Raw genomic sequence first — 24,334 nt, 5'->3', positions numbered from 1 at the left:
AAAATTTATTAATTAGATTACGTCACAGGTAGAGGTTTCCGCTGTTCAGGGACGTGTTTACGATAACATGGGTTGGCCGCTAACACCATTCAAACAGTAATTCCCATCTTTGATTCTACAGGTCAAAATAAATTATTGCATTAAGTTGATCTGTTGTGCTATTTCGATTGAATTGTTGTAGGGTGGGTGGGTTGGTTTTGGGATGGGGGCAAGATCTATACGATTAAACATTTATTTCGTATGATAAAGCGGAAGTCATCTCGTCACTAATCTTAGTTTCACTTTTGCATTTTGTTTATCCTCACAAAACAATTCAGATTTTAATGTCCATTCAAATCAATGATTTTATTTGTTAAGCTATATAGTTAGAAAAAAAAGACGTTAGGTTGGTAAGTGTTCACAATAGGCTACATTGTGTCCGAAAAAGTATACACTAGAGACTATTGTGGACAATATCCATCTTTGTGATATTGCTTCTCAAATGTAATTTTCGAAGTGATATCCCTTTCGTGTAGTATGTCAGATTGACACCTGTGTCGTTGACAGAGAATGTGTCTAGTTGTTTGAATGGGACCAAAAAAAATTGGTATAGTGCGCGTAAAAGATCCGTAGAAACTGCTCTTTAGTCACAATCAACCCATACGCACTACACTTGTAATTATATAGAAATACAAATTAGCGTATGTTTGTTTCAAAATGACTGCACATAGCAACGTACATAACATACCGTTAAATGACACGTTCAACGGTTTAAAATAGATACAAATAAGGTTAATTTGGAAAATTATTGCTGATGTCCCAATAGTTTTCGTGTTTGTTTTAAATATATATTACAATATTCCTTTGGATTTAATTAAATGAAATTGAATAACTAAATATGTCGTGGGGGGGGGGGGGGGGGTATAGGTTATTAGCCCCTAGTCAAGAAAACGATTTAAGTTCTAATAAATGGTCGGCCTTACACATAAAACATCAAGCTATAGGCTACTTCCTTATTTGTTTTTTTCCCCAGAATTATGATTTATTTCATTTCTTCAACAAACGCTTTGATACTCCCAAAAGTATTAATCATCCGTGGGTTTAAATAAAACAAAAGATCTATCATGTATGCCAGGTTTAAATCAAATGCCCCATATTGATTATTTCTGCAATTCTTCCACTGGGTTTATTTTTAACGTTGGTAGACCCTGGATGCTGCTGAGCAAATCGTAAAAAACTACAATGTACAGTATTTCTCAGAACTTGATGAATTTCCGTACGGTGAAAATCAATATAGGCCTACATGTATCTAGAAATGTGGGGTGTATATTTAAATAAATATCACCCTGGCGCTGCGGTGACAGTTAAAGGAGCTAAATCGCTAATATTTGCGGGACCTAGAAATTGACACAAATGGGTCGCAACACATATAATAATGTAATATGAATGTATATAAACTGATTTACATTCAATCGTTTCCGTTTTTACTCTAATTTCAGTTATGTTCGGCGAAATACGCCAGAAGTGTCAATCGAATGGCTATCTCTAGCGCCTGGTTATTCCAGTCTACACCGATAGTATTTATTGCGCGTGCTCGCCAGATAAGAATATGGCTTCATCGATTGACATGACTCGTGGAATATGTCTAGCCTCGTTTTTCGAGTCCCCTATTACAAATGGCACTGAAACATATTATGCTACACGAATCGTGTACCAATGGTAAAATGTTTATTTTGTCTTAAATATTGGATATCAGAAGCCCATCTTTTCAAGATGCGATAACAACACCAATGTTGATTTAATATGAGAATTATTCACACTTGACGTTAGACTGCCAAATATTCCATTTCAATAGTATAAAGGTTGGGGTCAAGTGAATAAGTTAATTGCCTTTTAAGAGAAACTTCTTTTTCCATAAAGTAGTCATTAATTATATCGTAGTGATTAATTAACCTGCAGGGCTGTATGAAGTAATCTACTTTACGCCATCAATTAAAAATAATTGAAAACATACTTTGACACCGTACGAGTTTCTATATCTCGTTAAATATCACGTCATATATAAATTAATAAATGTCATAAACCAACAGGTTCATATTCGTGTGGGGAGCAATGATGGCTCAGTACATGGTGCTGGCTCACTAATCAGGTGGACACAGGTTCGATCCTGATGTTCGCCGAGAAAGTTACTGGCATGGAAATGTGTCTAGTCTTTCGGATGGGACAAAAGCCATAGCCCTATGTACACATTGACGTGTATACGTGATGGAACTATTAGCCGATGAAAAATCCATATACATTAATTAAGCTGTATTTCCTTTAGTACGGATCCGGTCCGACTCCGGTCCGGTTGCGGATACGGAAAAAATCACTTTCATAGAATTTTAGTAATAGTGTTTCCTTATGTGCAGGTGCGGATACGGTTCTCTATGCGGCGTCCGGTACGGTTTTTCGAAACGGACCATGTCGCGATCGGTACGGAAACGCACGCGGAACCGTGTCCGTAAACGCACATAAGGGAACACAGTTTGGGTAGCCCGCACGGCAAAAAACTAAACATATAGGTAGGGAAATTCCGTACTAAAGGAAATGCAGCTTTAGTTTGGTTGGTGAGGAAAACTAAGACTGCCCTATCCCCTTCCCCTTCTTCTACATATCTGACTTAACCAAAATAATGCTGTTCTAGGGTATTTGTGCTCGTTTACTCTGTTCTTAAATTCTGAACACATCACCGAATCCATCATAAAATGATGCGAAACCCAATCTAAGCGTTTTCGAGTTTCAAATTTGGCTACCAGATCCTGATCTAATGTAAAGATGCTTTGTTTGGTTCGAAATCAAAATTTTGATCGCCAGGCATTGGGGAATTATTAGCAAAAGTATTATTAGGTCAAGAATTAAAATTATGTTATGAATTCTGCTCCATACAGTTGAATCCCTCTATATTATCAGTTTTTGTCTATCTAAGTGTTCTCTATTATAGCCAATCACCAGTATCTACCTACTATCATTATTGCGTATAAAAGATAGCCACCCGTGGTCAAGCCGTATCCCGTATTATTTCCGTCCTGGGTTGACACATCATGAATCACCCCGTTGTTCATTTATCGTATCACATGTTGTGTGGTTTATATTTAAGAAGGCTGGTATTATTTGTCATTTTTGAATCTTGTGTACTTTGCACATAATAATATAGACATATATAAAAACAACCACGCATATGTAAAATAACAAAATCACTGCCTGGGCAAAAACCTTTCTTCTAAAAGACACAAAATTCCAGACTCAACGGAAGATATAGACGTTAGGTCCATACACAGTGGAAAGTAGTTTTATTAAAAAGCATAATATTGGTCCCAAACTTGTTAAAATCGATCAATTGTAAATCATTGGGTATATTTACAGATACATTATGGGACATTAGATAATTAGAGCTGGCAGTTCTCACTATGATAGTTAAAAAAAATAGATAATGTAAAGGGGCTTTGCTGAAAATTTCAGTCAAATTGATCCACCCTAAACCGAGTATTTGGCGATTGAATTTTGAATTTTGGGCCTAGCCTCGATCATCATTACTAAAGTCGATAGATAAAAACACATAATCTCGATTATCCATTTTTTGATTTAATCAGAAGCAGCGTAGGGGTCTTTAGCAGTGGGAGGAAACTGGAGGACCCGAAGAAAACTCACGAGGTTGGACAGGCGACCCTACTCCTTGTCACAGAAGCAGCAGACCGGGTTCTCTAATCCAGTAAATATCGCAGGGTAGCGATGCCATCGAGAGTTGATTATGGTCTAGATAAGTTAAATAATGTATAATTAATAATTTAGATACCATTTCAGACCTAAAGAAAGACATGCAATAAGCGGATTTAGCTCTTGCACACTGTATGTTTAAGAATTAGTTTGATTAATGACGAACTATTATTGCGCCTTGCATAAGATTATATGAGACAGAGGTCTGTTCTTAATATAGATCCCTATTTCATTTAAGGTATATGAAAAAGTCATCATATATACTACCAGCATATAACAATCATCGTCTAGCAAAAGACATTTTTTTTAAAACGTCAGTTACGGGAACAGTCTTACTAAAATGCAGTACCAAAACGTTAGAAAGCACACGGGATACATATTAATGGTGTTAAAATCGATAATTTAACACCATATCCTGTTTAATACAAGTACTTGTGTTTAGTGATAAACTCACTGAGGGTCAAGTTGAGTTAAGTAATAGGATATAGTAACCGATTATTCATGATAACACATATGGATCAACATCTTATTCGGACGTAACCTTCATTATCATCATTGTGGACTAAGGCCCGTCTACACTTCTCGTACTTAAGTTGATCCTAAAATCAGCTATAGGGTCTATGGTACTATAATGAAATATTAAATGTCCAATATAGTAGAAGATTGAAAATAAAAACCTAATTACTGAGTAAAAAATATTGTTAATTGAGAAGAATACCAAAATATTACAACTGAGAAATCATTAATCGCGTAAGTGTAACTTTAGCCAAATCAAGAACCGTGTTAACAGGCCCCAGGTCATTAGTAGAAGATGATAGTTGCACTGTTTTATCTAACTTCTAATCAGAGACGTCATGTAGAGGGGATGTTAAAGTTATCCATCCAGTTATTATATAATTTAAATTGAAGTCTAGGCTATCATAAGTTATCATCAACACAATTCAATGACGGGTTTGATCATTGTCCATTGGGTAATAAACCCATCAGGTCTGTGATGACCGATTTCTTGCCGGCCGGTTAAACATCGTCACGCTATTAGAACAATAGGAATATCGATATGCATCCAGTTTACACCGAATTACTGAAATCTAAACGAACCAAGGATATTTTATCCAGAAATCGGATCCATGCGTAATTGACGTGGACAGAAACATTATAGTTTGTGTACCGACGACCTTTTTAAATGTTCTGTTTAGATATGGTTATCTCGAGTTACTATGCTGTGGCCAGAGGACGAGGGTGGTGTAGGAGTTTGTTCCTCCTAACTGCGACCAAACAGAGGGGTGCTCCTCCAAACCTTTCTTAGTGCACCTAATGATGCAAAATATCATTGCCCAAGATTAATTAAACAAAGTCAAACTATCACACCTTTATTTGAATCCCCACTCCACCCATCCTATTCACAGACAATATATCTAGCACACAAAACATTTACTCATGTAAGTGTTTCTTTATAAAAACGGTCGTATAGTGAACACAAGATTGTACTAAATTAAGCCGAAATATCAAACTTTTCTCGCACGTAATTCTTATCACTAATTAACTAGCAATCTGGTACACATAAGCCCATATATGGATTTGTTTATCCATAAGTGTAATCTGGATAGAAAATTAATCTTCGTTTGTATGCATCTAACATCTGATACCACTTCCTTGTGAACGTCAAAGAATTCAGAAACATAGCCAAATTTTGTACTTCTAGCGAATTGATTCAGCTTTTATAAATAAATAATTAGCCTTTATGTATTATTGGTTACTGGAAATGTAAACAGGTTATTGTTATAAATAAGATTGTTTGTGAAAAATTGACACTGTTATTTGCTAGAAAATCTTGAAGGGGTTTGAACTGGTCGATTTTGAGCCCATACTGCAACAGGGATTTTTTTTTTTTTTTTTTTTTTCTAAAGGAAATTATCTAAATAGACGTCTGATATTTCCGTCCCCAAATCATTAATATTCATCAAACTTTACAGAAAATCAAAATTCAAACGCTTGTCATTAATTCTAGATCATGAAATAAACAAAAAGGGTGAAAAAGAAGGATTAGTGGACTAATTCCAGTTTTTAAACGGTGAGTTACCTCCCATTAAAGCGATTTTCCTAATAGAGTCTTAAAAAGCCATTGATGTTGCGAGGGAAGCTAAGTGAAAATCCAATAATATTATGATGTTTTTGCATCTTATTTTTACAGCTATATTTATATTCACTCTATATATAGGTAACTGAAATCCTCAAGCATGATTCCACGAATTCAAAATTTTAGTATTTATGTCAAATTGTGCCTGTGTTCACTTTATGCTGGTAATGTACTGCCCTTCCTCTGTAACTGTAAGAAACCTTCATTCAACCCTCCGACGCTCCGTGTTTCGAGATAAGGGATGGTGCTATAGTTTTACCTTGCAAATCTCGAAAGTGGACCATATCGGGCCTCAGTAAGCAAAGTTGACAACATTTTTCATCAAAACAACGATTGATTATTAATTATTCATAACATTTCTGCCACATTCAACTACAATTAAGCATATAATCCTACCTGACACAGGTACACAAATCATGTTTTTTTTAAGTCGTAGCGATAATAACATGGCTTTCCGGCATTTTGAATCTGACATCTTTGACATTGTGAAGGCGGGGCTTCGTGTTCAATAGTTAATCAGCTCTGAATGTAGTTCACGTAGCTACCCTCACTGTTATCACAATTCATGATTCGATGCCACATCTCCTTAATGCACTACCATGTTAAGTCGTAGGAAAATGAGTACAGAAAAAAACATTTTGAGATTTTGGCAATAAATTCAATAGTAAATCATTTTAGAATGTAACTTTTCTTCTTTTATTTATTTTTGTTGTGTTTTAGATTTTTCCACGTCACTAACCACATTACCAAGAATCTTTACAACAGTTGATTTACAGAACAACATTTTACACTCGTATCATCAGCCTTTCTGTGTTTTATTACAAAATAAAACAGATACACTTGGTATGTTATATAGTTCATAATAAATTGTTTAGAACAGCAGTGGTTGTTTTTGCGATTGTGATAGTTCTATTCCCAGCATTGGCTGAGACGGACCATTGGCAAGGAAAGTGTATAGTATTGGTCTGATGGGATGATAACTAAGCTCCCTTGTAGTATAAATTGATACAAGTAAATGATCCCTTGACAGTTTTGTAATCTGAAAGAGATGGACACTCTCCCTGTACAATTCTCTCCATTTCCCCAGAGTCTAATATTACCTTGTTAGTCTCAAAATCTATTATTGAATCTTCTTCATTTCCCTTTTATGCAAGGTTTAAAAAGTTTTCCGATTATTTATTTTTAAACCAAGCTTAAAGATGGGTTCCCAGAAAAGTATTTATCGGGTGGTTATTTCCAGTATGGCAATTTTGGTATATATGGAAAGAAGAGATATCCAATCTTACTAGAAAAATACTGGATTCCCCGAAAAACACTCATGGAGCGTATACAGGACAAAAATGTAAGGGTTCCCCTAATCAACAGCCCGACGATTAAGAATTTCTGCACGCGTGATGTCAAAGGTCACACGCGAACATTGAGCGCTTGATGTACAAGTTGATAAACTTTATGAAGAGTTAGATGTACAACACTTTCTGAGATAAAAATGACGGATAATCCGAGAATTTTATTAGGATTCGATATTTGTAATAAATAGTAAGCGATTAAAGAAAACATCGTCTTATGTGTGCAATGAATTCTCCTCTGATTTCCAAGACGTGACGTACACATGACCTGGTTTGATCGAATTTTAATAGCAGGGCATTCCTTCGCAATTACAATGTTTGAGAAGGATTTGAAGCATAATTATGACAAATTAATTAGTTTGAATATGTTTTTAGTCCAGATATACCATTAAATCACCCAGTTTGTACGCGGGAACCCATCTTTAAACTCTGAAAGTTCTGGAATCTAGCATTGTTACAGGGTGGTGGGCTCAGAGTAAATTGATAAACATTTTACAATAATGAAATTTCCAATTCATGTTTGTGTATAAATCTACATTTAGTTCAACTGAGGCCTGAAAAATTGAAAATATAAAAAAAATAGTCAGCAATCATTTTCAGATAAAGACAAAGAGTTTAAGGAGAAATTGCAACAACTATGGCCAACTGCAATAGAAAATAATCAACATAAGACTGGATGGAATTTAGGATTTTACCAAATAACTAAGGTACTATGATGATAATATCCTTAAATGACATTTAGAAAATAGAGATATAACATTAATTCAATCTGATTAAAACACAGATTCCATTTCATTTCGTTTTTTATAGTTCAAAATTTCGTTTTTCTTGTCTTTACTACACTAGGATCTGGAAAAGTTGTTATATAACCTGCGTTCCTATTGATGTGAGGGATTAGCCAATGAAACGGTCTGTTATGGCGAGTTTTTATCGTGAGTTGCATGGAACTGTGGGTAACCCACTAGAAACATCAAAGCTGATTGGTTAATCAAATGCCTAATGTCAAAGGGTCAAAAGCTGCTCGCATGACCTCTTGATGCAACCTCTCATTACAACCGGTCAAATCTTCATGTAGTAGAAGCCATCGAAAGTACAAACAAAAAAATGAAACGAAATAAAGATCTATATTTTAAACAGATTGAACATTAATTAAAAGCCCAGAATATTATGGATTGACTACTTCTTACTTTATTTCATGCAAATCTGTCAATACTCTTACAGATGTCTTGATCAATTCTTGCATGAAATGAACTAAGAAGTAGTAAATCCATTGTGTTGTGGTTTGTTTTTTTATTAATGTTATTTTAAGAATAAGGTTATGTCTAAAAAGCAAAAAAAAACTTCTGACATTTGAAATCATTTGTTTAAATCAAAACTATCATAAGTGATTTACTGGTACAAGGTTTGAATATGTATAGATGTTCTTTAAAAATTGGGGGGTTGGATGGCTGAATGGTTAGCGTGCGCGCGCTGTATCATAAAGTCTGTCATTGAGTCGACTGGTGTGGTTTCGAATCCCCGGTTGTACGTGACAAGGAGTAGGGTCGCCTGTCCAACCTCGTGGGTTTTCTCCGGGTCCTCCGGTTTCCTCCCACTGCTAAAGACCCCTATGCGCAAGCGAATTATTGAAATAAAATTATACCATATGTTAGCCCCGAAATGACCTAGTTTGTGTCGAGTGGACGTTAAACCCCATTTCTCTCTCTCTCTCTCTCTTTAAAAATTCCTAGTATATACATGTATATAGTTATTGGAACTAAAGCTTCTTATTTTTGTATATCTATCCTTGATGTATTCATTTTTTGAAAAAAAATTAGATTAATATCTGTCCCAGATGGGCATCAAGTATGCTTTTTTGTTTACAATCATGCATAAATTTTATTTTTTTTTTACGAACTTGAAAAAATCTGTTTTATGATTTACATTGACTTTGTGTATTTGGTTATTTATTTGTTAAGAATCTGGACCATTTGATTATTTATTTGCTAGGAATCTGTACCATTTGTTAATTTATTTGTTAGGAATCTGTACCATTTGTAAAACCACCTACAGAATTACCTCACTTTCGATGTTATCTAGGACCAAATCAGATACACGAGTATGGTGGTAATACCAGTATAATACAGTTAAACACATGGCTGCAACAATTAGTAAGTACACTTATCATAGGTTTTATATCGAAACAAACATGGTTAATCAACTGTCAAAATTGTTCCGCTTTTCTTACATTTCATTGAGGTTTATTCCACCACTAACTGTCATGGGCGTGGATTTAGGGGGGGAAGGGGGACGTGCCCCGCCCCCCCTAAGAATCGGAAGGGGGGGACGAATAGGTCTCTGTCCCCGCCCCCATGGTTTTGATCGCCAGGACAGATTTTCAGGTTTATATCCACATGATGGTGAGTTTGTTTCTATGTATCTGGAACTGAATCAGTAACAAGAATTGACATTCTTCAAGCGCCAGTTTTCGGCCAAATCTATTTCACTTGTGCACGAAGCGTTCCTCATTATGTCACCTGAAGTGAGGCAGATGTTCCCTTCTGTCGAAGCTCTTCTCATCTCACACTGCTGAACCCTGCTAGTTCCTGCTCAGCCGAGCGATCCATCAGCACTCATCGCTGTATCAAAACTTGGCTGCGCAACTCCATGACGCAAAACCGACTAAACCATTTGAGAGTGTGTGCGGTGCATAATGACCCCCATCATGTCGCAAAGATATTCAGAGAACAGTCCTGATCGTAGAACGATTCACTTAACTTCATATATTTATGCAGCTTTGATGTAGGTCGTCAATTTTTCCATATTGTCATCATATTACCCCTAGTTACAGCCTTCATCGAAATAACACTGGTACAGTAAACTGTTCGTAATTATTTGTTTCGTTTGGTAATGAAATGTTCCAGGGTTTGTCGTCCCCCCCAAAAGTTATGACAAATCCACGCCCTTGCTAACCTTCCAGAGAACATCACTACCCTTATTAATCTATTGGTGGTCATTCCATGAATGATTTATGTTCAAAGGTGGGGTTGTATTTTAAAGTTAAAACAAAAAAATGTGGTGTGGTTGGTTGATTCTGTTAATAGTGGAAACCAAGTCAAATTAAATTCAATTTCTATTGGAGTGTTGGAAAATCAGATTTCTACTAATGGTTGGTGGCATTATGGCAGGTTAAGAAAAACTGTTGTCCCTTTTGCAGGGTTGGACTAAAGGTCTAAGCCCATGCAACTATGCAAGTTGAGTTGGGGAGAAGTCTACATCCTTGGGTCTGTCACAGATTTATTTTGATCTCGGCGAGCTTTATTTCATGTGCGTTATCAAGTTGCTGATGGAGTGTTTCCATTTACTAGATAATAGAGTCACAGACAGCTGGAAACAATTGGATATCAGTCTGTTTTCAAAAACAATTCTTGCATTGTTTATTTTTATTTCAGGAAACAAAGTATGCTAGTTATTTAAATATTATTAGTGAAGATGATATTGAAACTAGTACAGCATCACATGATATAACTTTATTGGTTTTTCCCGATAACCATACTCATATAACTCTAGAAAACCTAGCTTATCAGGTTAGTACAAAGTATTTCAATGTATATGTAACAACTAAACAGTCGTCCCATAATACAAACTGGTTTATATGCTGTCATTCTACCAAGCAGAGTTACTCTTCCCATGCAGTTCATGCTAGTCTCTGCTAATGGTTCTCTTTACTATACTCCAAATATTCTTGGTATAATAGACTATAGTAGTATATAGTGAATACACTATATTTAGTAGTCAATATATTTCATCATTACAAAATGATTATCAGTACAATTAAATGAATACACAACCTTTGTGCTTGTGTATAATATACATTTTAAACATTGTGTATTATAAAGCAGGAGTAAGATGTATATTGAATGTAAGTTATTAATGAATACACTGTACCATACCACAGGTCTATGTATAATGATCTCATTTAAACATGTGTGTTACAAAGTGTGACTACATGTATATTTCACAGGCATAGTTGAATTTATTGCACAGTGATTTGTTTACTGTTAAATGTACTACATATATAGTTTACCTATTTGTTGTGAATATATGTAGTTTGTCAGTGATTTGAACATCTCAAATGCTAATACAACTGAGTGTAGCAATAGTTTGGAATTGGAGTTAGAATTTACAGACATGAGATGGAAGATAACCTTTGAACCAGAGGCTACCAGAAATTGCAATTGGGTTTAAAATCCTACGTTTCTGCACCAACCAAACTAATGAAGACGCCATGCCCACCTACTCTTCATTGATTTCCAACCGTCAATGGTTCTGTTACATGATGCCAGCGAGTTGATAGGATCTTGTTTTTTTTGTCCCATCCAAATGACTAGACGATGTTTCTTGCTAGGTCATCTGTCCAACCCTATGCACAAGGAGAATCCACACCTGAAAATCATGAGGGACTACAGTTAGCAAGTTGGTGGTTTACTCACTGAGACTACAGATTGTTACCTGCTTATTTTTGAGGTTATTTGATTGGATAACTTTTCTATTTATGTTATTTTGATATTGAAAATATTTGGGACAAAAACAATATAAAACTTTATCTTACAGGTATGTCTTGTAATACAAGATTGTCAGGTGTTGATTGTTCACCCGGATTCTACAAATTTCAGGTAATTTTCTAATTAAAACAAGGGTGTTGGGTGAACAAATGGTTTAACACGTACAGGTTAGGTCACAAGGTCTTTCAGTGAGTCAAATGGCGTGTTTTTGAGTCCCTAGCTTGTACATCCAACCTTATGGGTTTTCTCCAGGTCCTCTGGTTTCTCCCATGGCTAACGACCCCAATGCACAAGGGAATTCTTGAAATGAAATTGAACCATATGTTAGTCTCAAAATTACCTAGTTTGTGTTGAGTGGACGTTAAAATCCATTTCTCTCTTTCTCACTTTAAATCAATAAGAAAAGGATAAATTTGGTTTTGGTATGAATTAAAGATTCTAATTCAACTTTATATATTACTTATTTTTTAGATTATTACAGGAAAAGTTTAATGTTCGAACGATACCCAGTTTTATTGTAATAAAAAAGAAAGGTAAGACAAAATGTTCTGAATTGAAAAATATTGTAAGTAAATCTTTGGTCGAAAGTTTTAAGATTAGGCATTTGTGAAGACAAAATTTCCCTCATAGCACATTGTATGTCATCCTCGGTTACCCAGTGTACTCATTCCGTTCTACTCCACTATACCCTGGGTTAATCTATGGGGGAGACACGTTTTCAAGTTATCCGCCCTTGATGATTGTGTTATTTTTATTGACAAATCCCAATGTTAGGAGTTGGCCTATTCTAAATGCGTAATTATTAACAACCAATTATATATTATGTTAATGAAGACCGGATGTACATATAATAATGTAGGGTCATTAGTTATATTTAGAATCGTTCATTCGTTCCCGGAATTTTATGTCCACGTGATATCGTAGACAAGTTAGTGTGAATCAAATTGGCAAGTATAAGTTCAATAATAATAAACATAACAGAATGACGTATTTCAGACAATGAACGAATAGTAATAATGATAAAAGTCAAACATGTAGATGTTATACATATTTGAAATCAACAACACATACTACAGATTTTGATAATACAATTAAATATAAATAAATTATAAATACATTTGTATATACATTATTTACATAAATCATTCAGTAAATGGACATGAATATGGTTATCTACCCTTATAAAAACGAAAGGTGAAACGATTGGTTTGTAAACTGTAGCTACATTCTAGGCCAGGGCAGATAATTTGAAATAGTGGAAATCCTATGGATTAACCCAGGGTATAGTGGAGTAGAACGGAATGAGTACACTGGGTAACCGAGGATGCTTGTATGTCTGTTTTTATTAGTCCAGCAGGTACAGAAAAGTGAAAATCAGACCCCCCATTTCATTTTGAATGATATGTTAGACTTCAACAATAAGTAGGAAGCAAAATGTTATATCAAAATTTACCCCTCCAAAAAGAAGAAATGTTATAACTTGTTCAGTTAAAAGTAAGCATTTAGGATGCCCATGATTACTGTTCTTCAGAGACAAAAATAGTGTCCTTTTATTAAAGATACATTATTGGAGATTAGATAAAGAGCTGGCAGTTCTCGCTATAATAGTTAAAAACTAGATAATGTAAAGGGAATTTGCTGAAAATTTCAGTGAAATTGGTCCTCTTTAAACCGAGAATTTAGCGATTGACTTTTTGGCCTAACCTCGATCATCATTACGGAAGTTGGTACGATAAAATACATAGTCTCGATTATCCATTTCTTGATTTAATCATGAATGAGCGTAGAGCAGCAGATTGGATCCTAATCCAGTAAATATCGCAGACTAGCGATGACATCGAGAGTTGATTATGGTCTGGATAAGTTAATTAATGTCTAATTAATAATTTATATAACATTTCAGGCCTAAAGAAAGACCTGCAATAGGCAGATTTAGCTCTTGCATAATGTATGTTTAATGTACTGAATTTCCTTCCTTTTACTAGATAAGTATGGGGATTATGAGTTGAAATATTTTACTGGTCATGAAATACAAAGAAAGAGATTAGAAACTTGTATTTTATCTTCTGTTATCAATACCCCTCATTTCGACAAAGTAAGTTATTTGTATTTGTTATTCATTTATCATTTTTATTGGGATATCTTTTTCTTAGCGGTCACTATTAGATAGATAAAATATTTACTTGTTGCAGTATTAAATACTGCCAAGTCTTTTCCTCAAAATGAGACTTTTTGAAAATAGCACACTAGTATTACTCATTTCACTACAAAAAAACGTAGACAGAAATGTGGTCTAAGGGGAGATAATATGGGGTATAAACATGATTACCTCCCCTTATTAAATGTTTCCATTCTGTTCCCATAGACACCACTTTTGATTCAGATATTATGGGAAAGCATCAAGTTAGTCAGAAAATGAGGTCCAACTGTGTGCTCTTTGAAACTTTGAAAATTAGAATTTGACGAAGAATGTGCATAAATGAAACTGTTTTTTGCAAAATATCTCCCATAGGTATGTGCAAATCTACATTAGCCATGTTGGTCCAGAAAAGTCGGAAGTTAAACCTCATTTCATTTAATTTTACAGGTAAATTTTAAAGAGAAGGTGGTGACAATTTATAAATCAAGAAAATATGTTCCATATATTGTTGGTTTCTATGCCTATTGGGCTGATGATACACACCAATTCCTGGCATTCTTTAAGACCATGATAGAAGATTTTCAACAGGATGCTCTAGCTATTCGATTTGGTTTGGTTGATCTTGTTGAAGACAGGACAGGTAGGAAAGTTAGGATTTACACTTTAACATCTGAATCCAGTCCTACTTACAAGTCAGAATATATTCTGATCCTTTGACAAAACAAAAGCACATTAATAGTGCTTTTAGTCATCAGAAAAAGTTATTAATGCTGTCCTTGCATATTTTCTACTTTAGCAACATGGTTGTTATGTAAGGTGCAGTTCTTTTGTACTTACTACATAAGTGTTTGGGCCTGTCTATAATGCCCATCAAATATCAGAAACTAGAAAACATAAAAAAAGAAAGAATATTTGTATGTGATAGGGTATATGGTTGACAGGGTGTACATGGTTGACAGGGTACATGGTTGATTGTGTATACAATTGACAGGGTATATGGTTGACAGGGTGTACAGGGTACATGGTTGTCGGGTAGATAATAGGGTACATGGTTGACAGGGTACATGGTTGACTGGAGTATATGGTTGACAGGGTAGATGGTTGACTGGGGTATATGATTGACTGGAGTACATAGTTGACAGGTTATTGCCAAAACCAGGGTGAGAAAAGAGTCTCTTTCCTTATTAGAAAAAGAATAAATAGAATTAATTTTATCTATTTTTATGTATATTTCAGTTGTCCAGAGATATATTAATTCTCGTCATGCTGAGAAGGTTCCATTTATTATTTTATTTCAAGAAGGTAAATTATTATAAACTGTTTTAAGAAACATGCTTGAGGTAGGGTAGTCATACTATTTCTAGAACACTGATACCCCCTACCATTGAACTCCTCTATATGAAAGGGATGTTGTTTTTTGTATGGCATCGTCTCACTAACCTAAAGGCTCGGGGATTCAATCAACGTGTTGCCCAAGTTCAGTATTTTCCAGCCCAATTTTCCCTTGTAAACGGTGTAGGCCGGCCTTACAAGAGAGAGGGAAATGTGGTTTGACATCAAATCAACACAATCTAGGTCATTTTGGGACTAACATAGTACGATTTTATCTCAATAATTCTTTACTAATGGGAGAAAACCGGAAAACCTGAAGAAAACCCATGAGGTACTGTAGGTGACCCTACTCCTTTTCACGTACAAGCATGAGATAAAAACCACTCCACTTGTCTCAATGACAGACCTTATTATCTAAAGCACATGAGTAAGACCTTTCGGCAAGTGTCTAGTTGTTTGTATGGTATGAAGAATGTGTGTATACCCTTGTCAACACGTTACAAGATCTGTAAATAAGAGGTCACTGCACGGTGTATGGCTTATATGTCAATCTTCGTTTGTCTAGTTGAATCAGAAAAGTAAAATGATAAAACCCATTTCATTCTTTTATAATTTACGCTAGATTCTGCACCATATTTTTATGTATCTTTATGCTGAATGGAACATGGTTTTGATTCCCCGGTTGTACGTGACAAAAAGTAGGGTTATCTGTCCAACATTGTTGGTTTTTTCAGGGTGCTCCGGTTTCCTCCAATATCCTCCAACTGCTAAAGACCCCTACGCACATGTAAATTATTGAAATAAAAATGAACCATGTGTTAGTCCTAAAATGACCTAGTTTGTGTCAAGTGGACATTAAACCCCATTTCTCTCTCTTTATGCTGAAACATATTTTCATAGTATGCTTTATGATCAATTCTGTACATAGTTTTATTCTAAAATATTTCAGATAAAGGTGAAGTAAATCAAACATTATTACCTACCAATAGACCTACTAGTTATTCTATATACCACACCTGTAGATATATGGGTTATAATATAGTACATACTACAGGTGATGTGTTTGTATATGAACCCTATGGTAGAAGTGAATCTTATCAGGTCTGTCCACAGATTGAAGATCCTACCAGTGGTTATAGATGTTCAACAGTTTATCATAATATGACTGACTACACAGTTATATATAAACACAGTCATAATATTGCATCTAATAAAACAAAAAATGTAAGTATTTAATTGTCTTTTTAAAAGAATGTAAGGATATTTAATTATTGATAGTCTATTTAAAAAAATGTAAGGATATTTCTTAGTCTTTTTAAAAGAATGTAAGGGTATTTGATAGTCTATTTTGAAAAATGTAAGGATATTTAATAGTCTTTTTCAAAAAATGGAAGGATATTTCATAGTCTTTGTCAAAAAATGAAAGGATATTTCATAATCATTATCATAAAATGAATGGATATTTAATAATCTTTATCAAAAAATGGGAGGATATTTCATAATCTTTATCAAAGTTGTTTCAAACTAATTTTTTTTTTTCAAGTTATCCAATACTTGAGTGAATTAATATCAAATGAATTACATTCAGAAATTCAACTCTACTCTGTCTAACAATATCCATTCATTTTATTAGTACATTCTGTAATTTAACACAATATTCTCCTATTATCAGTCCAGTTAATCCTAGAGTCGGGGCAATTAAGAATAAACATTTTGATAGGATTATGATATGATACTTTCAGTTAAAGGTGCCATACTTTGTGATTTGTACTTGGTTAAATATTGAACTAATTGTTTTATTTACACATCTAATTATTTTTCTATATCAGAAAAAATATCCAACTATACATGGTATGAAGAAATTAACACAATTCAACTGGAATGATGTGTTGAAGAAATCATTATGGGCATCAAATTTGCAATTTGCTTTGAATTCTGCTGAAATTAGCTCTGTTTATATGGTAAATTTTTCATTGCAATCAGAAATAAGCAACAAAAAATAAACCCTGGGACATGGTTCTTTTTATGGAGCCATGGATGCCTAACTGGTAAAGTCACTGGCTCGCTAGTCTGGAGGTCGCGTGTTCGATCCCTGTTTGGCCAAGAAAGTTCATCGGGATTTTCTGACATGGTTTCCTCTTGTCAGTGGTACGGGAGGGAGGGCCTGACAAGGACAGCTGTCTAGTCCTTCAGATGGTATGCAAGTAAAAGATCCCTTGACAGTTGGAATTCGATATAAGATTAGGCCATTGAACTGCTGCCCGGGCAAAATTTCCCTCATAGCACACTGTGTAGCGTATGTTCATCTTCATTAGCCCAGTTCGGAGCAAAACAGTAGGACATTAAACCCTATTTCATTTTTCTGATGAACTGCGGGTTGCTTTAAAAACATACTTATTATTTACAATATCCGTGTATTGTGTGTGTGATGTGTCCGCAGGTTTGTCGTTTGCACTTACTGATTCAGGGGTACAAGAATGGTTGTTCTGTCTAATATGGTACCTGTCAAGGCAATAATTTTAGAAGGATCCTACTGTGGTTATTTAAACATCAGAGCAAATTTCTGAATTTGGCAGTTCTATTATTTGCTATTTGAGTATATTAATTCTGAAACTCTGTGACATGTTTTTAATACATTTGACTTTGTTTTTCAGGTAATATTTATAATAAGTGATTGTTCGAGCTGTACCAGACATTTACCTACTTTTCAGTCTTTATATAAACAAGTTAATACAATAGGTATTCCCATTTATACTTTTATTTTCTATAAACAAGTTAATACAATTGGTGAATTTTTCAAGATGACATATATCTGAAAACTGTTTTGAAATTTTTATACTTAATCTACAGAAAATTGTTCTTTCTGTATGTTTTAGCTGGATTGTCTTTTTTTATAGTAAATTTTTTTTTCTACTCAAGCAGGATCATCTCTCTATAAAGTAAATTGTTCTTAGTATTTTAGCAGGATCGTCTTTCTATATAGTAAATTGTTCCTTCTATTTCATCTTGATCGTCTTTCTATTTTAGCTGGATCGTTTTTCTATATAGTAAACTGTTCTTTCTATTTTAGCAGGATCATTATTCTATATAGATATTTGTTCTTTCACTTTAGCTGGATCGTCTTTCTATATAATAAATTGTTCCGTCTATTTAAGCTGGGTCGTCTTTCTATTTTAGCTGGATCATCTTTCTGTATAGTAAATTGTTCTTTCTATTTTATCTTGATCATCTTTCTATTTAAGCAGGATCGTCTCTCTATATAGTAAATTGTTCTTTCTATTTTAGCAGGATCGTCTTTCTATATAGATATTTGTTCTTTCACTTTAGCTGGATCGTCTTTCTATATAATAAATTGTTCTGTCTTTTTTAGCTGGATCATCTTTCTATATAGTAAATTGTACAACAGATAAAACAATATGTAATCATCATAATATTACTGGTTACCCTACTATCACAGCATTCCGTAAAATACTAGACCAATCAACCAGTCACTGTTTTACACATAAACAACATACTACAGATGTTAGACTTGATTATCATGGACCAATACAGGTATTTGATTTCTCAATACAAGCCCCTCTAATCATATTGATTGAAAGTAGCCCCAAATTAAACATTCAGCAAAATAAGCAAATGATTTGAAGAGTTTTCATTATAACGCTATCATTTTTATTAGATGTTGTATTTTCTTTTAAGATCAAGTCTGTTATGGAATGGTATTCTAGTATTTCAATGGAAATTGTTAAAGATATGAAATTCAAACCACTGCAAAAAATGGTAAGTTGGATAATTTTTACATTAATTTTTCAGGGTTGATTTACAAGGACAGAAACATTGGGGGATATCAATAATCTAGTCATATTGAATCAAATAACACACTATTTATGGATAACAATTACTATGGTTTATTTCCTTGGGATGTTTCAACAAGATTTCACAAGTCGTTATCAAGCATATAACACATATAAATAAAATGAAAATAATATATAGTATGGTTATATATATACAAGAGCAGTGCGAACCCTCCAATGGGATGCAAAATCAGCGAGCATAGTGTGTTATTTGATTATGTTCCAATTACTTAATGCCATTTAAAGAATAGTCATATTGAAATTTGAAAAAATATCAAATTTTCTTACCTTTTGACCCATACTGAACAAAGTTAAAGGGGTAGATAGTAGTTCTGCCTTTTGCTAATTAAAAATTTCTTGATATTTGATCATTTTTGTGTTTCCATGGAAACAAATTTATCGTTTTGGTATGCAAGGACACAGGATGTCGATGACAGAGTCATTATTTTAATGATCAAAGTATGTAAATTTAGATTTAACAAAATTTTAATCACTATTTAATTCATTTTATTTTAGAAAGAAGATGTGCGTCTGGTAGCAGTAATTGTACCAAGAAACTCTAGTTATCTGCCCATAGCACCAACTAGAAGTAATAAGAAGTATTATTATGGTATAGAATGTTATCGTGCTATATGTAATCAGTTGATTAGTGTAGTATCATGTTATAGTATATATAGTATAGATATACCCAATACACAATATCAACACAATAACAACAACAACAACAACAATAACAATTATATAGTAACACAGGTAAATACATTTATTATAATCTTTCTTAGAGTTTTGTAATCATGGTACTAGCCTACACAGCCAGAAATGGGCTCTGATAAAAGTTACTTCAGTGAATGTTCAACATTAAATGACAATTTCTAAAGTGATTACGGAACTGTTCAGATGCATGTGCATTGTCAAAAACTATACACATGGGACCATGGGACGTGCCATTAAACAACATCTCATTTCTATACACATAGTATATACATTTTGCGATGTTATCTATAATATGATCAAAATAAAATCAGTTTGGATTACATTAATATTTCAAAGGCACTTAACTGATTTTTCACTGATAAATGGCAATGTGGGGAATACAAGTGCAAATACACGGTGGTTTTTTTTTAGCATTAGTTCTCAGTTTTCAGTATAATGCATGTATAGTGGTGGACAGCATCAGCCATGTGGTGAAGCTAAAGTAATGTTTTCTATATGTTTTTCATGTTATTGTTTATTTGAAGAAAGGAAATGAAATAGATTAACATCCCACTTTCTGCATCAACCGAGCTATTGAAGACAGACATGTGCCTTACAATGTGTAATGAGGAATATTTTGTCGTGCCAGTGGGGAATCTAGTAGTTTAACGCACACGTGTGAAATCAAATGGTCTGTCTTTATCATTGGGTCAAGTGGTGTGGTTTCGATTCCCCTCTTGCATGTGACAAGAAGTAGGGTCGCCTGTCCAACCTCGTGGGTTTTCTCCAGGTCCTCCAGTATCAACCCACTGCTAAATACCTCTACCCGCATGTGAATTATTGAATAAAATGTAACCATTTGTTAGTCCTTAAATACGAAATAACCTAGTTTGTACTAAGTGGAATTAAAAACTCTAACTCTCTCTCTCACTCTCTCTCTCTCTCTCTTCCTCTCTCTCTCTCTCTCTCTCTCTCTCTTTTTTGAATATTTAGATAAGATTAGAGAGAAGAGATGGTATTAAAGCTGATATTATGAGATTAGGTGAATCTGTATATACTACAATTCAAGATGAAACTAGTCAGCTCCATAAATTACATAAACCACACAGGTAAATATTGATCAATTCCTTAATGCACAGATGTTTGGGATTTTGTACATTTTAATATAATATACAGTAAACCTTGCAGTTGCATAAGTTGGATTCGTTTTAGTCGCATCTTTGCTCAATTCGAATAAAATCATTTAGTCCCTTTGATCCTGCACGTTTTCCTTATTAATTTCTGCATGTAAGTCGGATCTTTGCTCAACTCAGATCAAAATGTTTGGTCCATTTGATCTGATTCCGGCTTTTTTCCTTCGCCTAAGTCGGATCGGCAGTATGATCACAACATGCTGTTAAAACTATGTCCCCCTCTGCCAAATACAGGGCAGTGCACATTTTGCGCAACTCGGCCATATAAGGCGAAAAGAAATCAAAGTTTTTGAAAAAATTCGATTGTAATTGGGCTAATTTTTCCCCCACCCCAGCTTACCTAAATTTCGTTTCGTCTTATATGGCTGAGCCACGTAAATCCGTATGCCACCCCACATCTAGACCTCAATGGCGTCTGCCAAAGTCTTTTGGAAAACGGGACACATTTTTAACAGCATGTTGTGTTGCACATGCTGACGCTAGCGAGGTAAACAAGGTCTTATTTTCTCACTAAAATGTTCCTTTACATTTTTCAGGCGTTCACAGAGACTGACACACGACCGTTTAGTAGTAAAAGGTTGCCCAGTAAAATTGACTGGGAATCGATTTTATTTCGACAAGGATTCAATCGGACGGTTCCTGAACGTGTAGGGCGATAATGAGACCTACGTTCAGAGCTGAACTAGGTTTTCGGCTAACTCGGATAAAATTGGTCAGTCCATTTAGATCCGACTTATGCAAAGTTTACTGTTGATAAAAATGCTATGATATCCCAAATTTCTGCCTTGCTTAAATTTTCAATCACCCGAATATTCATTAATTTTGTAAAAGATCAGTGCCTGAATATTACTGAATTAATAAAGTTTTATTATTATTGTTGTTAATGAAGAAAATATGTATATAGAACATTACTGTATTATTATATTCTATCAGGTACAACTTACGACAGAACCAGAAATGTGAAGAGAATCATGGGATGTGTAGTGAGTTTATTACCTCCTATGTTAGAGACCATATCCGTCTGCCTGTAACACATCTTACATCAGTTTTATTTCACACTAATAATAAGTAAGTTAAAAATACAACATCTATAATTGACGTATCTTTTATTCCAAATGATTCTATTTGAGGGAGTGGAACTCCGGCAATCTTATTTAAGTACACTGGGATGTTCTTCTGGACCCAGCAGATTCAGGTTTGAATATGAAAAAAAATGGTCCCCCAAAGAAATTGCTTTGCCCATGGGCTTCAAATATTTTAAAGACTGCCTTAGTGGGACTTTATGGGCACAAGGTGCCTGATTGATTTAAAAAGCATTGCGTGCACAGATCTTAGTTATGTAACCAATATTGTCCACAGTTCCCTTAGATCTGTGATTGTCGAAGATTTTGATTTTAATTTTAACACTGTTTTGAGGTATCAAAATCAGTCTAGAATAACTCCCAATTCAGCCTGTGATGTACTATTATACAAAATAAACATGTACCTTTGGTACCAAGAGAAAGGGTGCGGGGGGAGTATCAGTATCAGATTTACCATGGTACCAATGGGTCCAGCTAAACAAGGGCCTACAAAAAGTAGCCCACAATCAATAAATTAACCAGAATTTGAGCATACATGTAAGTCTTGTTTCCGAGAAAGATAAAAATTTATTGATATTTAATCTGTTTTTGTTTTCAGTCCATATAAAGATAATGATCTGCCTATTGTTATTGCATTAGTTGAACCTAAGCATCTAGAAGTTAATTCTACTTTCTTAAAAGTAAGTATTTATAATCTTATTAAACATGTGAAACTCTTCGTTTTTTATTTTAATTTCCTTTTACCATACATATCAATTTGAATAAATATTATTGGGATATAAAAAGAAAAGAAATTTTGATATTTTGTGTTTATAACAGATATTGCAAGATAAGATATGAGTTGTATAATATTTTGTATGTATAACAGATCAGAAAATATAGCATATGCATTTTATAATATCTTATATTTTTTTATAACAGATATAATATAAGTTGTATAATATTTTGTATTTATAACAGAATCCTTATAAGACATAGAAATAGATTTCACTAAAATTAACACACTTATATGGATATACTACTTCTGAATTTTATTAACATGCTACGTTTTAATACACATACAGGTATCATTATCAACCTTGATCACGATACCTGTATGTGTATTGAAACGTAGCATGTTAATAAAATTCGGAATTAGTATATCCAAGTGTGTTAATTTATAACAGATATTAGAAGATATAGGATATGAGTTGTATAATATTTTGTATTTATAACAGATATTAGAAGATATAGGATATGAGTTGTATAATATTTTGTATTTATAACAGATATTAGAAGATATAGGATATGAGTTGTATAATATTTTGTATTTATAACAGATATTAGAAGATATAGGATATGAGTTGTATAATATTTTGTATTTATAACAGATATTAGAAGATATAGGATATGAGTTTTATAATAGATTTATGGTTGTAACATTAGATGTTGATATGTATCCAGCATGGGCTGGACAGTTTGTACCTGTAGGATACAGAAATACTATACAAGGTACTGTATTGGTAAATTTCTATATAAATAATTATAGGAAATAAGTTCAGTCTCACCACAATCATCCATCCACAAACTTTAATTGTCTCTAACATTTTTATGTCATTGACCAAGAGGTTATTACCATTTACTTTCACTCAAATTAAAATTAGATTACAATTTCATCTGTACTTTGTGCTCGAACCAACTTAGTAAATTTGGGCTGGATTTGGTTCTGTGGTTAGAGAGTAGGATTGACCGAACAGTTTCATGTTTAAAGGGAGATAATCTTACTTTACCTGCATCCTAGTAAATGTTTCCCTCTTTGAGCATAACACTTAGTGGTGTGAATAAAGAATATTATAAATATACTATAATACACCTTGTTATCTTTGAGACATTCTTCAAATTTATACAATTCTCACCCTAATTATCTAAGCATCTTTATTATTATTTATAACACAACTTTATGGATTTACTACTTTTTGGTTTATTACACACAACGTTTCAATACTCTTACAGGTATCTTTATCACATCGCTTGATAAAGATACCTGTAAGAGTACTGAAACACTGCGTGTAATATAAACCAAGAAGTAGTAAATCCATAAAGTTGTGTTATTGTAAATATAAAACCTCTACTTCTAAATGTCATATAAGAATATTATCTTTATTATAATAATCTGTTTATTTTTAGAGAATGAAGAGAGTGTACTATATGTGTATCCTAGATTATGTATAGTAAGCTGGAGTGATCACAGTCGTGCTGCATTTTACCCATCACCACACACAGATAGAACACAATTTATATT

The 24,334-nt window shown here is 33.9% G+C and overlaps 1 protein-coding gene and 1 long non-coding RNA gene across 2 annotated transcripts; both read left to right on the top strand.

The window, feature by feature from the left end:
- Window positions 1–5,815: 5,815 nt before the first annotated feature.
- LOC126818430 (uncharacterized) lies at window positions 5,816–11,893 on the top strand. The gene is made up of 6 exons (XR_007679229.1): window positions 5,816–5,953; window positions 6,593–6,715; window positions 7,819–7,925; window positions 9,240–9,368; window positions 10,650–10,784; window positions 11,812–11,893. It is a non-coding gene; the product is annotated as an uncharacterized LOC126818430 (long non-coding RNA).
- Window positions 11,894–14,350: 2,457 nt separating this feature from the next.
- LOC126818428 (uncharacterized) lies at window positions 14,351–23,267 on the top strand. The gene is made up of 12 exons (XM_056100201.1): window positions 14,351–14,542; window positions 15,139–15,204; window positions 16,184–16,458; window positions 17,064–17,195; window positions 17,889–17,973; window positions 18,605–18,786; window positions 18,931–19,011; window positions 19,602–19,838; window positions 20,772–20,887; window positions 21,905–22,039; window positions 22,652–22,733; window positions 23,220–23,267. The coding sequence occupies exons 1-12, from the start codon at window positions 14,470–14,472 to the stop codon at window positions 23,265–23,267; spliced, it is 1,512 nt and encodes a 503-aa protein (XP_055956176.1). The 5' UTR covers window positions 14,351–14,469.
- The last annotated feature ends 1,067 nt before the right edge of the window (window positions 23,268–24,334 follow it).

Source organism: Patella vulgata, chromosome 4, assembly GCF_932274485.2.
Source record: "Patella vulgata chromosome 4, xgPatVulg1.2, whole genome shotgun sequence".
NCBI classification, from domain to species: Eukaryota; Metazoa; Mollusca; class Gastropoda; family Patellidae; genus Patella; species Patella vulgata.
The sequence above is the reverse complement of the archived record's forward strand: the minus strand, read 5'-3'. Positions and strand labels throughout refer to the sequence as shown.

Bases quoted from the DNA above. Each gene is read 5' to 3' on its own strand.
- LOC126818428 (XM_056100201.1), top strand. From the start codon at position 14,470: ATGATAGAAGATTTTCAACAGGATGCTCTAGCTATTCGATTTGGTTTG. The intron at 16,459-17,063 runs GTAAGTATTTAA...TTTCTATATCAG, and splicing joins CATCTAATAAAACAAAAAAT to AAAAAATATCCAACTATACA. The intron at 19,012-19,601 runs GTAAGTTGGATA...ATTTTATTTTAG, and splicing joins TCAAACCACTGCAAAAAATG to AAAGAAGATGTGCGTCTGGT.